Genomic DNA, 14,816 nt, shown 5'->3' on the forward strand with positions numbered 1-14,816 from the left:
AGTGGTTCGGCAGACATCAAGCCGATAATCAAGTTCCTCCCACACTCGGCGCAGCATGTCCCCATCAATGAGTTCGAAAGCATCGTTGATGCGAGCTCGCAGTTCTGGCACGTCTCTTGGTAGAGGAGGTTTAAACACTGAATATTTCACATTACCCCACAGAAAGAAATCGCATGGGGTTAAGTCGGGAGAGCTTGGAGGCCATGACATGAATTGCTGATCATGATCTCCACCACGATCGATCCATCGGTTTTCCAATCTCCTGTTTAAGAAATGCCGAACATCATGATGGAAGTGCGGTGGAGCACCATCCTGTTGAAAGATGAAGTCGGCGCTGTCGGTCTCCAGTTGTGGCATGAGCCAATTTTCCAGCCGGTCCAGATACACGTGTCCTGTAACGTTTTTTTCGCAGAAGAAAAAGGGGCCGTAAACTTTAAACTGTGAGATTTCACAAAACACGTTAACTTTTGGTGAATTGCGAATTTGCTGCACGAATGCGTGAGGATTCTCTACCGCCCAGATTCGCACATCGTGTCTGTTCACTTCAACATTAAGAAAAAATGTTGCTTCATCACTGAAAACAAGTTTCGCACTGAACGCATCCTCTTCCATGAGCTGTTGCAACCGCGCCGAAAATTCAAAGCGTTTGACTTTGTCATCGGGTGCAAGGGCTTGTAGCAATTGTAAACGGTAAGGCTTCTGCTTTAGCCTTTTCCGTAAGACTTTCCAAACCGTCGGCTGTGGTACGTTTAGCTCCCTGCTTGCTTTATTCGTCGACTTCCGCGGGCTACGCGTGAAACTTGCCCGCACGCGTTCAACCGTTTCTTCGCTCACTGCAGGCCGACCCGTTGATTTCCCCTTACAGAGGCATCCAGAAGCTTTAAACTGCGCATACCATCGCCGAATGGAGTTAGCAGTTGGTGGATCTTTGTTGAACTTCGTCCTGAAGTGTCGTTGCACTGTTATGACTGACTGATGTGAGTGCATTTCAAGCACGACATACGCTTTCTCGGCTCCTGTCGCCATTTTGTCTCACTGCGCTCTCGAGCCTCTGGCGGCAGAAACCTGAAGTGCGGCTTCAGCCGAACAAAACTTTATGAGTTTTTCTACGTATCTGTAGTGTGTCGTGACCATGTGTCAATGAATGGAGCTACAGTGAATTTATGAAATTGCTTCAATCATTTGTAATAGCCCTGTATTTCATGTAAGCAACTACTGTAGAGCGGAGAAGATTTTCCTTCGCCCTGTACGGTACCCCTTGCTTTCAAATTGTATTTTATTCCATTATTTTCCAGATTTACGTTTTATATCGCGGTTTGCAGATATCAGTGGAATTCAATAAACTCTGGCAGCACCTCAGAACGCGTAACAGGGCATAAGATTCAGTTTGCACGCTACCTGAAGCAGCAGGTGGAACATCAGGCGTTGCCCGCTGCGCGATGGTGATGAGGTTCTGTGGCTAGCGCCGTGCGGGATAGCCGAGCGGTTTAGGGCGCTACAGTCATGGACTGTGAGGCAGGTCCCGGCGGAGGTTCGAGTCCTCCCTCGGGCATGGCTGTGTGTGTTTGTCCTTAGGATAATTTAGGTTAAGTAGTGGGTAGGCTTACGGACTGATGTCCTTAGCAGTTAAGTCCCATGAGATTTCACACACATTTGAACATTTTTTTGCTGTGGCTAGCTGTGAGTATAGACAGTTACTTCAGCGCACGGTACGTAGAGTCACCTAAGCCATTGTGGCACGAAGCAAGCAATTTTGTTCAATAAATATTTACCTATAAAAGCCACTCTTTCCGCTACAGCTATCAGGATAATCCTGCTGGTCGTAAACACTTTATTACGACAATACTGCGATGCAAGAAAGCAGTCATTTCAATAAACAAAAGGATAATGTTAACGGTTCACGGTAAATGATGACAGCCAGAACAGTTGCAGGATAAAGATTTATTAAAATTCTTGACCACGGTTTCGGTTTATTTAAATATACCTACATCAGAAGTAAAATATCTAAAACTACATCCTGCAATGGAGATTAACAAAACAATTGTGCCAAAGGTGTCGTCAGTAGTTAAAATCTCGATTGCAGGATGCAATTTTAGGTATCTTACTTCTGATGAAGGTATATTTAAATATACCGAAACTGTGGTCACGAATTTTAATAAATCTTTATCCTGAATCTGTTTCGGCTGACATCATTTACCGTAAAGAATTTCAACAGTTACTGTTCAGCCATCTTTAAAATCTTGATAATGTTAAAGATAACGAAGTTTTGCGAACAGTTTCGATGTTTCGCGATTTTATGTACAATATCTAGATTGCACACCATTGTCGCCAATTGCCGATAGGACGCCTTTAGGTCTCGCTCCTTCTTAAGACCATGCTCTCAACAAACTGATAGTTCTGAGTTAATAAGCAACACATTGTTGCCTTTATTATCAGATTGCCGTGTCTGCGTAAATAAACACACCTACAGGGCATCCAAAAACGTTACTTCACGTAATATAGCTTCGCGCTTCATCACTTAGAAATTCCAGGATATAGTAGAACTGCACTTGCCACTGGATCCGATGGCGCTGATAGTGCATTTGCGAGGGATATCAACTACGAGAGCTTTGCGGCAAAACAGGTAGGAAAAAATCCAAAGCGATGACTCACTAAGATGATGCAAGGACGGGTTGTCTTAATCTCTGTATGTGTCGGATGTAAAAGGACGGCCAGTGATCCGGTGCGCCTCTTATACCGTCTTCTACGGACTCCCTAACGAAACGGAGATATTTATGGAGGTGTAGCAAGAAGTGTAACATTTGTAACTTGAAGGCTACTAGGAGCGGTGTTTTTGAGAAGGGGGTTTGGGGACGTGACACAAAATGTATTCATTGCCACGTTAATTGCAAGGTGGTCGCTAGCTGTCTAAAGCTAGGATTCACATACCGAAGTTCCACAGTACAGAATGGCTGCTAGTAGGAAAGTCGTGATGCGCAGCGGGCAGAGTACTCACAGGCGGCAGAGTAGAGCGTGGGCAGCCAGTCGGTGATGTGCATCAGCTGGTGGGACACCCTGGGCGTGTTCTGCAGCAGCGGACTCCACACCAGCGAGGCGACACGAACACCGCCCTCCCACAGCGTCTCCTTTAGCTGTGAACAGGCGTCAAAACTAGAACGTCGCAAAGTACTTTACTCCGTGCCAATGAACAAGTTATCTCCCAGCATGGGATGAAACAGCCTGTAGTGTCTCAGTGGCTCTTGGGCATTGGAGAAGGCAGCCACAGTCCGAATGATCCAACTCAGTTAGTTACTTACAACTTCCATAGACCGTCTCAACGATTTATTTGTCGAAATGATGTGCAACGAGCCTGTTTAAAGGATATGTATACATGAACAATGTTAATATTGATGAACACACTACATTTAATTTTATCTCTGGCTACGAGATACTAAATAGAAATTCGTCAATAGAGTAGAACAGTAGTTAAGGAGAAATTAATTTAAATCAGATTTAAAACTGCTTCGCTACTTGCTTGACATTTTGTGTTATTGGGTAAATGATCAAACATTTTGGTTGCTGCATTTGGAAATCATTTCCAGAGCCCCTGACACCTTAAAAAATGGGTAATAAAGTCATTAGTCCCTCTAGTGCTGTAAGTATGAACATCACTATTCTTCTTGAATTGTGATGGGATATTTACGAAGAATTTCATTATCGAATATATGTATTGTGGCAGCACAGTTAAACACCTAGCTCCTTGAAGGGATACTTACATGAAGTCCGTTGGTGAGCACCACATATTATACTTACTGCTCGCTTTTGTACAATCAATACTTTCTTTCTAAGTGACGAGCTACATCAGAAAATTATTGCGCAAGACATTAGTGAGTGGAAATATGCGAAATATATTGGAGGTTGATAACTTTGTTTCCAAGATTAGAAATTATACGAAGAACAAAAGTAGCTGAAATCTGTCGTTTCAGGAGCTCAGTAAAGTAATTTTTCCAGTTCAAGTTTTCATCAATATGTAAACCCAAAACTTTTTGATTTCTATCTTATTTAGTGACTAACGCTCAAGTGCTACGGCAGTTGTTGGTATGAGTGTATTTGTTGTACACAACTGAAACGTGTTTTCTTCAAAATTCAGGAAGAGTCCATTTTCATAGAACCACACAACAATCTTTCACCAACTCTCCTGTTGCTTTCTCTCCAATACATTTTATTGTGACACTAGTATCGTTTGCAAAAAGTACCAATTTAGCTTGTTGAACGTTGAATGGAAGGCCATTCACTTAAATATGGAATAGAGGTGGACCCTAAACTGGAACCCTGTGGTCATCTGTAGATGAATGTTTGCTCATGAATAAAATGCGAGATTTTTTAACAGATACTTAACATCTGGTAGAAACATTTACATCTGCTAAAAAGAACTCGATTTTTAAGCTCTGACTAATAACTATGGCAATGGACTGTTAGATCTTGACTAAATGTACGAAAAGATAGTAATAGTTAAGTACATTTCAAACACCAGTATGGAATGTGTATAATGTTGAATACTGTAGTTTTAATACTGCTGGCAGGGAGTACCTTACACACCATCGCTGTATTTGAATAGCACCAACAGACATCTGGAAACTACACTCCTGGAAATGGAAAAAAGAACACATTGACACCGGTGTGTCAGACCCACCATACTTGCTCCGGCCACCGCGAGAGGGCTGTACAAGTAATGATCACACGCACGGCACAGCGGACACACCAGGAACCGCGGTGTTGGCCGTCGAATGGCGCTAGCTGCGCAGCATTTGTGCACCGCCGCCGTCAGTGTCAGCCAGTTTGCCGTGACATACGGAGCTCCATCGCAGTCTATAACACTGGTAGCATGCCGCGACAGCGTGGACGTGAACCGTATGTGCAGTTGACGGACTTTGAGCGAGGGCGTATAGTGGGCATGCGGGAGGCCGGGTGGACGTACCGCCGAATTGCTCAACACGTGGGGCGTGAGGTCTCCACAGTACATCGATGTTGTCGCCAGTGGTCGGCGGAAGGTGCACGTGCCCGTCGACCTGGGACCGGACCGCAGCGACGCACGGATGCACGCCAAGACCGTAGGATCCTACGCAGTGCCGTAGGGGACCGCACCGCCACTTCCCAGCAAATTAGGGACACTGTTGCTCCTGGGGTATCGGCGAAGACAATTCGCAACCGTCTCCATGAAGCTGGGCTACGGTCCCGCACACCGTTAGGCCGTCTTCCGCTCACGCCCCAACATCGTGCAGCCCGCCTCCAGTGGTGTCGCGACAGGCGTGAATGGAGGGACGAATGGAGACGTGTCGTCTTCAGCGATGAGAGTCGCTTCTGCCTTGGTGCCAATGATGGTCGTATGCGTGTTTGGCGCCGTGCAGGTGAGCGCCACAATCAGGACTGCATACGACCGAGGCACACAGGGCCAACACCCGGCATCATGGTGTGGGGAGCGATATCCTACACTGGCCGTACACCACTGGTGATCGTCGAGGGGACACTGAATAGTGCACGGTACATCCAAACCGTCATCGAACCCATCGTTCTACCATTCCTAGACCGGCAAGGGAACTTGCTGTTCCAACAGGACAATGCACGTCCGCATGTATCCCGTGCCACCCAACGTGCTCTAGAAGGTGTAAGTCAACTACCCTGGCCAGCAAGATCTCCGGATCTGTCCCCCATTGAGCATGTTTGGGACTGGATGAAGCGTCGTCTCACGCGGTCTGCACGTCCAGCACGAACGCTGGTCCAACTGAGGCGCCAGGTGGAAATGGCATGGCAAGCCGTTCCACAGGACTACATCCAGCATCTCTACGATCGTCTCCATGGGAGAATAGCAGCCTGCATTGCTGCGAAAGGTGGATATACACTGTACTAGTGCCGACATTGTGCATGCTCTGTTGCCTGTGTCTATGTGCCTGTGGTTCTGTCAGTGTGATCATGTGATGTATCTGACCCCAGGAATGTGTCAATAAAGTTTCCCCTTCCTGGGACAATGAATTCACGGTGTTCTTATTTCAATTTCCAGGAGTGTATGTTACACACGTCTGGTTCCATTGCTCTGCTGGACGACCGGTTATTTTCTTCATAAGGAAATTCCATTTCGAAATCAGGAGCGAGTATGTATGCAAATATATGCCGTGGAAGACAGCGGTTTCAGTAGAACATTTGTGTGTAATGGGAGGGAGTACCAAACAGCATCAGTGTACAGAAATAACACTGCCGGACATTTGGAAACTATGTTACATATACTCTGATTGCATTGCTGTGCTGGATGACTGAGTAATTCCTTATAAACAAATACATTTCGATGTCAGGAGAGAGTCTATATGTTCGTGTTTGACACAGAAGACTGTAGATTAATTGGAATAATTTAAGGATGAGAAGGAGTACCACACACATGCATACTCACACACACATGCAGCCAACATTACTGTACTTAAGTAAGAGTGAGAGACACTTAGTAACTATGCGACTATTTCACAATTGTTTTTGTGTGCTTTGAGTCCCTGATTTGTTGCATCCGAAACCTGTTGTAGCAGGTACACCATCTTGTATTGAACTTTTGTAGATCTTACAGTGATTGAATGACCGGAATCACAAACAGCACATCTCCATCTCAATGCCTCCACTATCTTAGGGCAGACAGTACCTCAGATGTACTCTCGCTCCACTGCAGAACATACTGCTTCCTGCAAACAACGTAAGACGACACGTTGATGCCTTAGAAACACGTCCTGCTGTGGCTCGCTAGCTGATAATTTTATCATAGCAACACCAAAAACCATAATTACTGCTGCACTGACGCTGCTACTGCTGAAGATAGCAATGCCAAGACAGAATGTATCGTACTTAGCTGTCAATTGCCCCTTGATATATGTCAGTTAGCTTCCCAGCTTCTCACACACTATTTGAACGAGCCCCACATTCGGAACTCACTACACATTCTCAATTTCAAGTATAACTTCGAGGCCATTGTCACCTTTTATCCCGACATTAAGATGCAGAGACCAATTGGTAGTTAAATGATGTGTTGGTGAACAGGTGACCAGTGACATCTGTTGAACAGCTCAGTACTACATCATCGCTGTCTACCAATCACATGAATCTCCATGTTGTCTGTTAAGGGGCTCCGGAACGCCCTATACTTGCAATGTTAAAATAACGCTTATAAATTACATCTTTCCTCACAAAGTATTTGAGGTAGGAAGTTGAACTTTTTACAGATTATTTATTGGAATATGGCCTACAACTTAACACAGGGATTTTACAAAATTTTAGTTCAGTTATTAAAGATGATTCTTTTTCAATTGTAATGAAAATTCACAACATTTTTTTGCAATTTTTTATTTATGTATTCAAAAATATACAGTTTTTTGGAAAAAGGCTGTGTTAAATTATGCAGAAGGTACCGTGTAACATTTACTGAAAGTTTGAAACAAATATGTTTGGAAGATCCTTAGAAAAAATGTAATTAGTATGAGAAAATAAAAGTTTTGGGAATCGAGCGACAAAGATTGGATTAACTTTTTAGTGCATTCCAGGTCCATAGGATGGATTATCTTCATCCTCTGCAAACTCCTCCTCCAGCTTCCTCTTGCTCCTCCTCCTGTTTACTCTTGCTTGTATTTCTAGACTCTTTACAGCCCTGTCTGCAGCCCGAAGGCGTTCCTTGTCTAAAGCATGCATCGCTCGTTGTTGTGTTCGTAGATTTTGCTACCATTTTCTTCAGTTGCAGTTACTGCAACACTGTTCCAAAAGGTGGTCATGTATGAACACTTAGCACATTTCAGTTGTATTTCACTAGCAAGTCCTACGTGCTTTATTATGGAGAGTTCCAGACCAACTTCACTACAATGAATACATCTTACACAGTTTGAAAAAAATCCTTTGAGAACCGACATATCAAATATTTCACTCACATCCGATTCGCCGATAAAACATTCATAGTTTTCACTCATTGAACCAAGCTTCTTCTGTGAAGTATTTTCTTTCCCACTTTGACTGCTATGGGCAGGTGTACTTGAGAGGTTAGGTTCACTCACTTGGTTATCGTCTTTATTGTTTACAGCAATAACACATACCTTTGGCTTTCCAACGTTTCTCCTTTTCTTAAAAGCCTTCAGAGGATTTCTAATAACTTTACTTTTACTCATTATTATACTACAACAAAACAGAGACTCAAGAAACAGAATTAATTACGAATATTTTCGAGATAACGACAGAGTAAATAAACATGAAACAATCGACAATCACACCAGCGATATATATTGAACCATCACAGGTTAGCCACAACACATACTTTATCTCACATCACTGAAATGTACCTGATGAACACGGACGTTAATAATAACACCATTTGACAGCAGTTTAACAGCGCCACAGTGGGTCACTCCCATGTAGAACACATTTCAAAAAAAATTTAAAAATAGTTGTAGTCTTCGGAATTGAATAAATTATGTATCTATTAAAAGGTAATAGTCTGCAGATTCAGAAAACGCAAAAAAGTAAAAACTGAACTTTTCATGATTTTGAGCCTTTCCGGAGCTCCTTAAATGGCTGATCTGAAAGGCAAACGCATTATGCGGATGCTGCTAGGATCCTATATGTTGGCATACACCATTCGAATATGTAACAGGAAAGAAATCTCCGTGAAAGACGACGTATTTCCCCCAGAACTAGAAGGTGGATTAGTGTAAGTATGTAAGTATACAGACAATTACTTTTCACTCGATCTGTGCTTGGGAGTGAGATGGAAGGGTAATCGATATTAGCGGTGTGATGTATCTTCCACCATGCACTTTACAGCGGCTTGCAGCATACTTATTGTAGGTGTAGGATGTTCGCGGGTGGTGGAGTTGTGTACAAGCAGGCCGGAAGGGTTGTAGTGGGGCTGGTAGTTGACATGAACTTAAATAAATCTATTGCCAACTAATAGGACTAGAAATCCCCTACTCTGTCAGCAAAAGTATTAATTGCAGTAAAGTGCCCAACAATAAGAATCTATAGCGAGTACAAGTGTAATACATATGTTGGGCATAGATACATCTGCAGGAATCGTAAGGGAAGTGATCACAACCCTGGGAACTGACAGATTGACTGATGCATGGCAGGTAAACAGCCACAAATCCTGTCCACTGTACAGACAGAGCGTGTTCCGTGATACGATAGGGACCACTGCGCATAGTACGGGAAGTTATTGTTTTATATGTTTCTAATGAAGCATTGCGCGTACGGTATTTGCTTAAACACAGACATTGTAACAATGTGCATACTATCCTAGCATTTACCTCCAGGAAATACCAAAATGCGAAGAAGCTGTGACAGTTGCAAACTGGAAGTGATGAGTAGACGCAGAAACCTAACGGTCCGCCGATCTAGTCCGGGATTCAAGCGTAGAACATTTACTTTTCTCTGCAGAAGCCTTCCAGCTGTTATTTTTTAGAAGTCCGGCATAATCATATGTAGTGATGTGAATAAAAGATAGATTCTACTTAGCAGTCTCTAGGGCCTAAATTTAGCGCCGACTACTTGTGAAGTGAATAATTAGATGATAATTCTAGGTAGATGTACCCTGCTCAGTCGGAAAACTGAAGTAGATTCTACTTTGATTGATATAATCCAAAGGGCAACATACATATTCTTTCTCACTGTGAGTCAGCTTTCGCCGCTTGGTGACAAACTGCAGCGATTCTGTGTCAGCCTCCTCCCCCTACCCTTTCTACCCACCTCACTCATAAGAAACGTTAGTGGCTCGCAAAGGATCGTTACGATCACGTCGTGCTTGTTTAAGAGCCAATTATCGACATGTCTTCTAGTGCAAATGCATGATACCGAAAAGACCGTAGTTATCAAAGCACTAAATGTCAATTTGGCAACGAAGGTAGGGTGAGAGAAGAATAATGTATGAAATACTAAGGCACGTTAAACTTCCACGGAACTGGCACACATACAATAAAATGCTCACTTATACAAAGTGTCAAATAGAAAAGAAAACTGATCTGAAGGCAACAGTAAATAAACAGATTAAAATTATAGATGGGAAAAATATTTACCTGTATTTTTCTCCCAGCAAGAAAATTCTTTTCTTAGAAAGATCCCAGGAGCTATTTCGGTTGATGCTAATCACTTATCAAGCACTGCTAAAGACTGTAATAGAGAGAAACATTTTATGCAGATACATACCCAGATGTTGCTCCGGCAGTAAGAAAACCAGCACCTCAACACACATTCGACTTGCACTGGCAACCCTAGTGGCATATGAAACCGAAAGCATAAAGGACCTGTCTTTACCGCAACTTCAAGGACCTTTTACTGTTAAAACAATTTGCGTTACAGAACCGTCTGAAAGACTACACTGGTCTTAAGGTTCGATTTGAAAGACCACAGAAGACTGCAAGTTCACACCCCGACAGCAATCAATTTTAAGCCTTCCACTTGTCTTCTTGGGTATGCGTCTGCTAAACTGATCCTGCTCTCTGACAGTGGTTGTTTGTGCTAGCCTGAAGTGGAGGTTATTACTTTTCCCTGCATCTGAAATAATTTAATGAAATGGTAGCCATGCCCTTATTGTAGTCAGTTATTGATGGGTGATTAATGTATCAACACAGCATTAACCTTTTATAAAAGAGTAGCAAGCGTTTATTGATCATAAAATAGGACAAACAAGGCAAGTTAAGCGAATGACAAATGAATCATGAACTGTGGGCAACACAAATAGGAACAACAATTGATTAGCACTCAACTGGGTGGGGTTGGGTGTGGCAAAGACTAAGGCATATCTGTTTAATCTATTTACGCTGGCTCCAAAGATGGATAACACAACCTGAAATTATCTAATGCCGAATAGACTTTGATGGATTTCTTCTACACAGAAGTTATACTGAGAACAAGTGGTGAGACCTTGACTGGGTTTGCTATAACAAGCGGTAACAGCAATACTGTACCCTTTTCACGATGCTTACCGCTGTCCCAGATGACGGCCCTGGTGCAACCATCTGTAGAGTAGCGATGAGCGTCACCTGTAATTCACTATCGTGGGCACGAAATATGCAAAGTCGCGCGCATTCGATCGTAATCACCCTGTGATGGAGCCCTGAAATCTCGGCAGATTCCAGCTCGTGACACTACTGTTCGCCGTTCATACCGTGGACTAATTTCACTCACTTATACAGCAGTGCGAACACGGAGATCAAACATCAAGGCGGAGACCTGAAACGAATGTCCTTGGTGCAGCGAGTTGTCTGAGATACCTGAGGTCTGAACTGTCGGTCATTTTAGGCAGCGTGTTTTGAGTTTTCATTTAGGTATAAAGTGGACAACATATTTATCACAGAGATCATTACCTTGGCGGCCAAATGTTACAGCATCTCCGACCAGGGAGCTTGGCTAATCTAAGACAAGTGTTTTTGTGTCCCAACATAGACCATTTCAGAGCCACCACAAATGTTACATTCAGTCCTAAAATTTTTCCGAATACTTTAGGATTCCCAAGAACTTGGCAGACAGAGGGACAGCACCACCTGACGGTCCCATCGACAGCGTCCCGTTCAAGGGAAACATGGAAACTCACGGATTTTTATGGACTCCAGCTTTTTACACAATAGCCATTTGCAAAATTGTCAGAACGCCTTGGCTGGGTGGACCAGTGCTCTTTTGTGGCCTCGTCCCTGCCATGACCAGAAACGCCTAACACATAGATCAAGGTAAGCAGTTTTTCCTGTTTGGCTGAAATCATTGTCTGCACATTGGAGTGAGAAATTCTTGGGACCCACATTCTATCCCTGGTAAGTGCTTTGAGATGTTCCTCTCCATAACTGCTCCAAATGTCCACTGCAAGATCTACTGTTAAATAACCAACCTGTCTGCTCGTTCTCAACTCCTGTAAGTACCATTTGAAGGAGAGCCACACTAAAGATCCCACATACATTAACGATGTACATGTTCCTATCCGTGACTGTTCATGTTGATAGCTTCCTGTCTTCTCACAAAAATAATGTCTAGGGCGTACTACGAGGGTGAGTGAAATGAAAACCTTAAATATTTTTAAATATTATTTACTGTGCAGAAGTGGTACAAAGCTGTATCACTTCTCAACATAATCTCCCCCACGCTCAATGCAAGTCCTCCAGCGCTTAAAAAGTGCATAAATTCATTTAGAAATAGATTCTTTTGGTATTCCGCGCAACCACTCATGCACCGCGTGGCGTACCTCTTCATCAGAACGGAACTTATTTCCTCCCACTACGTCTTTGAGTGGTCCAAATGTATGGAAATCACTTGGGGCAAGGTCTGGTGAGTATGGTGGAAGAGGAAGACAGTCAAAATGCAGGTCTGTGATTATTGCAACTGTTGTACGGGCAGTGTGGGGTCTTGCATTGCACCCTGCTGACAGCAATCCACGTCGGTTTGATTTGATTGCAGGGCGCAGATGATTTTTTAGGAGATCTGTGTATGATGCACTGGTGACAGTGGTCCCTGTAGACATGTAATGCTCCAAACTGATGCCTTTTTCGTCCCAAAGGAGAGTCAGCATAACCTTCCCTGCTGATGGTTCTGTTCGAAACTTCTTTGGGTTTGGTGATCAGGAATGGCGCCATTCCTTGCTCGCTCTCTTCGTTTCCGGTTGGTGGAAGTAAGCCCAGGCTTTGTCCCCAGTAACGATTCTTGCAAAGAAGCCACTACCTTCTCGTTCAAAGCGCCGAAGAAGTTCTTCACAAGCATCAGCACGTCGTTCTCTCATTTCAGGAGTCAGCTGCCGTCGCACCCATCTTGCAGACACTTTGCGAAAGTGGAGCACATCATGCACAATGTGGTGTGCTGATCCGTGACTAATCTGCAAGCATGCTGCAAGTTATTCAGTGTCACTCGGCGGTTTTCCTTCACTATGGCTTCAACTGCTGCAATGTTCTGTTGAGTCATAACTCGTTGTGCCTGATCTGGACGAGGAGCACCTTTCACTAAAGTTACACAATTTGTGAACTTCCTACTCCATTCGGAGACTTGCTGCTGTGACAAACATGCGTCACTGTATTGAACCTTCATTCGTCGATGACTTTCAATAAGTTTCACACCTCCATTACGCAAAAACGAATAACAGAACGCTGTTCTTCCCTGGTGCAAGTCGCAAGTGGGGTGATATTGCGACGGTATGTGTGCATCGGCACTATGCTGCCCCCTACAGGTCATTCTGCACGCTGTTTGTAGCACGCTTACCAACTTACAGGATAATGACGCGAAATTTCGATTTGTTATTACACATTTAAGGTTTTCATTTGACTCACCCTCGTAATAACATTATAGAATAGCCTCGAGTATGAAAATAAGTGAGTAACTTGTCCTCTCTTACTTCAAATAGAAGAGTAGAAGAAAGAGCTAGAACAAACTGTAATAGACATTTCTATTCAAATGGATTATTAGTGTGGAACATAAATATCGTACTGGTAAATTTTTCGTGTTACCTTATCCATTCCAATCTTTTCTTTATTGTCTAAAGCAAATAAATGAAAATACAGTTTGTACGTTTTTCTTGCTCTCTTGTAACTTTCAGTTGCAGTTACATTGCTTATATGCAGCGCACTACATTTGAATAGTACGCAATTAAACCAAGAAAAATACCTAAATACATCCGAGCATTTGCAGCCGTACCTAATTACCAGGAATCTCGATCCCACAGCTTCCCAGCTGTCTGTCGGTAGGTTTTTCGTCATCAGGACTCTCACTTTCATCGTCGTCATCTCCTTCTGTATTTTCCTGTCCTCCAAATGACATTGAAAGTGATCTTTCTACATCTACATCTACATGGATACACTGAAAATCACATTTAAGTGCCTGGCAGAGGGTTTATCGAACCACCTTCACAATTCTCTATCATTACAATCTCGTATAGCGCGCGGAAAGAATGAACACCTATTTCTTTCCGTACGGGCTCTGGTTTCCCTGATTTTATCGTGGTGATCGTTCCGCCTTATGTAGGTCCGTGTCAACAAAATATTTTCTCATTCGGAGGAGAAAGTTGGTGATTGGAATTTCGTGAGAAGATTCCGGTGCAACGAAAGACGCCTTTCTTCTAATGATTTCCAGCTCAAATCCTGTATCATTTCTATGACTATCTCTCCCATATTTCGCGATAATACAAAACGTTCTACCTTTCTTTGAACTTTTTCGGTGTACTCCTTCAGTCTGATCTGGTAAGGATCCCACACCGCACAGCAGTATTCTAAAGGAGGACGGACAAGAATAGTGTAGGCAGTCTCCTTAGTAGGTCGGTCACATTTTCTAAGTGTCCTGCCAATAAAACGCAGTCTTTGGTTAACCTTCCCCAGAACATTTTCTATGTGTTCCTTCCAATTTAAGTTCTTCATAATTGTAATACCTAGTTATTTAGTTGAATTTACGGCGTTTTGATTAGACTGATTTATCGTGTAACCGAACTTTAACGGACTCCTTTTAGCACTCATGTGGATGACCTCACAGTTTTCATTATTTTGGGTCAACTGCCACTTTTCGCACCATTCAGATTTTTTTTCATGTGCTTAGAGATGTTATGTTGATGCTTCGCAGTAGATCAGACGTAATATTGGTTTGGGGACTCTCTCTAAAGAAAGTCTTTCCCAGTTACCGATGATCATAAACAGTTGCTTCAGTTGGCCAAAGGCTCTCTCCGCCGTCGATCTTTCTCTGATATGGATCAAATTGATTCGACGTTCAGAATCATTTCTTGCGGGCTGGAATACATGACTAACCATGGCGATATTCCATACCATGAATCGCAAATTAACCAAGAATTATTGTAGCACCATGGACGC

At 43.2% G+C, this 14,816-nt stretch overlaps 1 protein-coding gene across 1 annotated transcript in view; it reads right to left on the reverse strand.

The window, feature by feature from the left end:
- Positions 1 to 14,816, reverse strand: part of LOC126251736 (arylsulfatase B-like) — a 219,140-nt gene that overhangs the window by 31,989 nt on the left and 172,335 nt on the right. The window contains exon 7 of the mRNA XM_049952344.1: positions 2,996 to 3,131. Within this exon, the coding sequence (XP_049808301.1) occupies positions 2,996 to 3,131 (136 nt within the window). The remainder of the gene's footprint in view (positions 1 to 2,995; positions 3,132 to 14,816) is intronic.

Source organism: Schistocerca nitens, chromosome 4 (assembly GCF_023898315.1).
Source record: "Schistocerca nitens isolate TAMUIC-IGC-003100 chromosome 4, iqSchNite1.1, whole genome shotgun sequence".
Lineage (NCBI taxonomy): Eukaryota > Metazoa > Arthropoda > Insecta > Orthoptera > Acrididae > Schistocerca > Schistocerca nitens.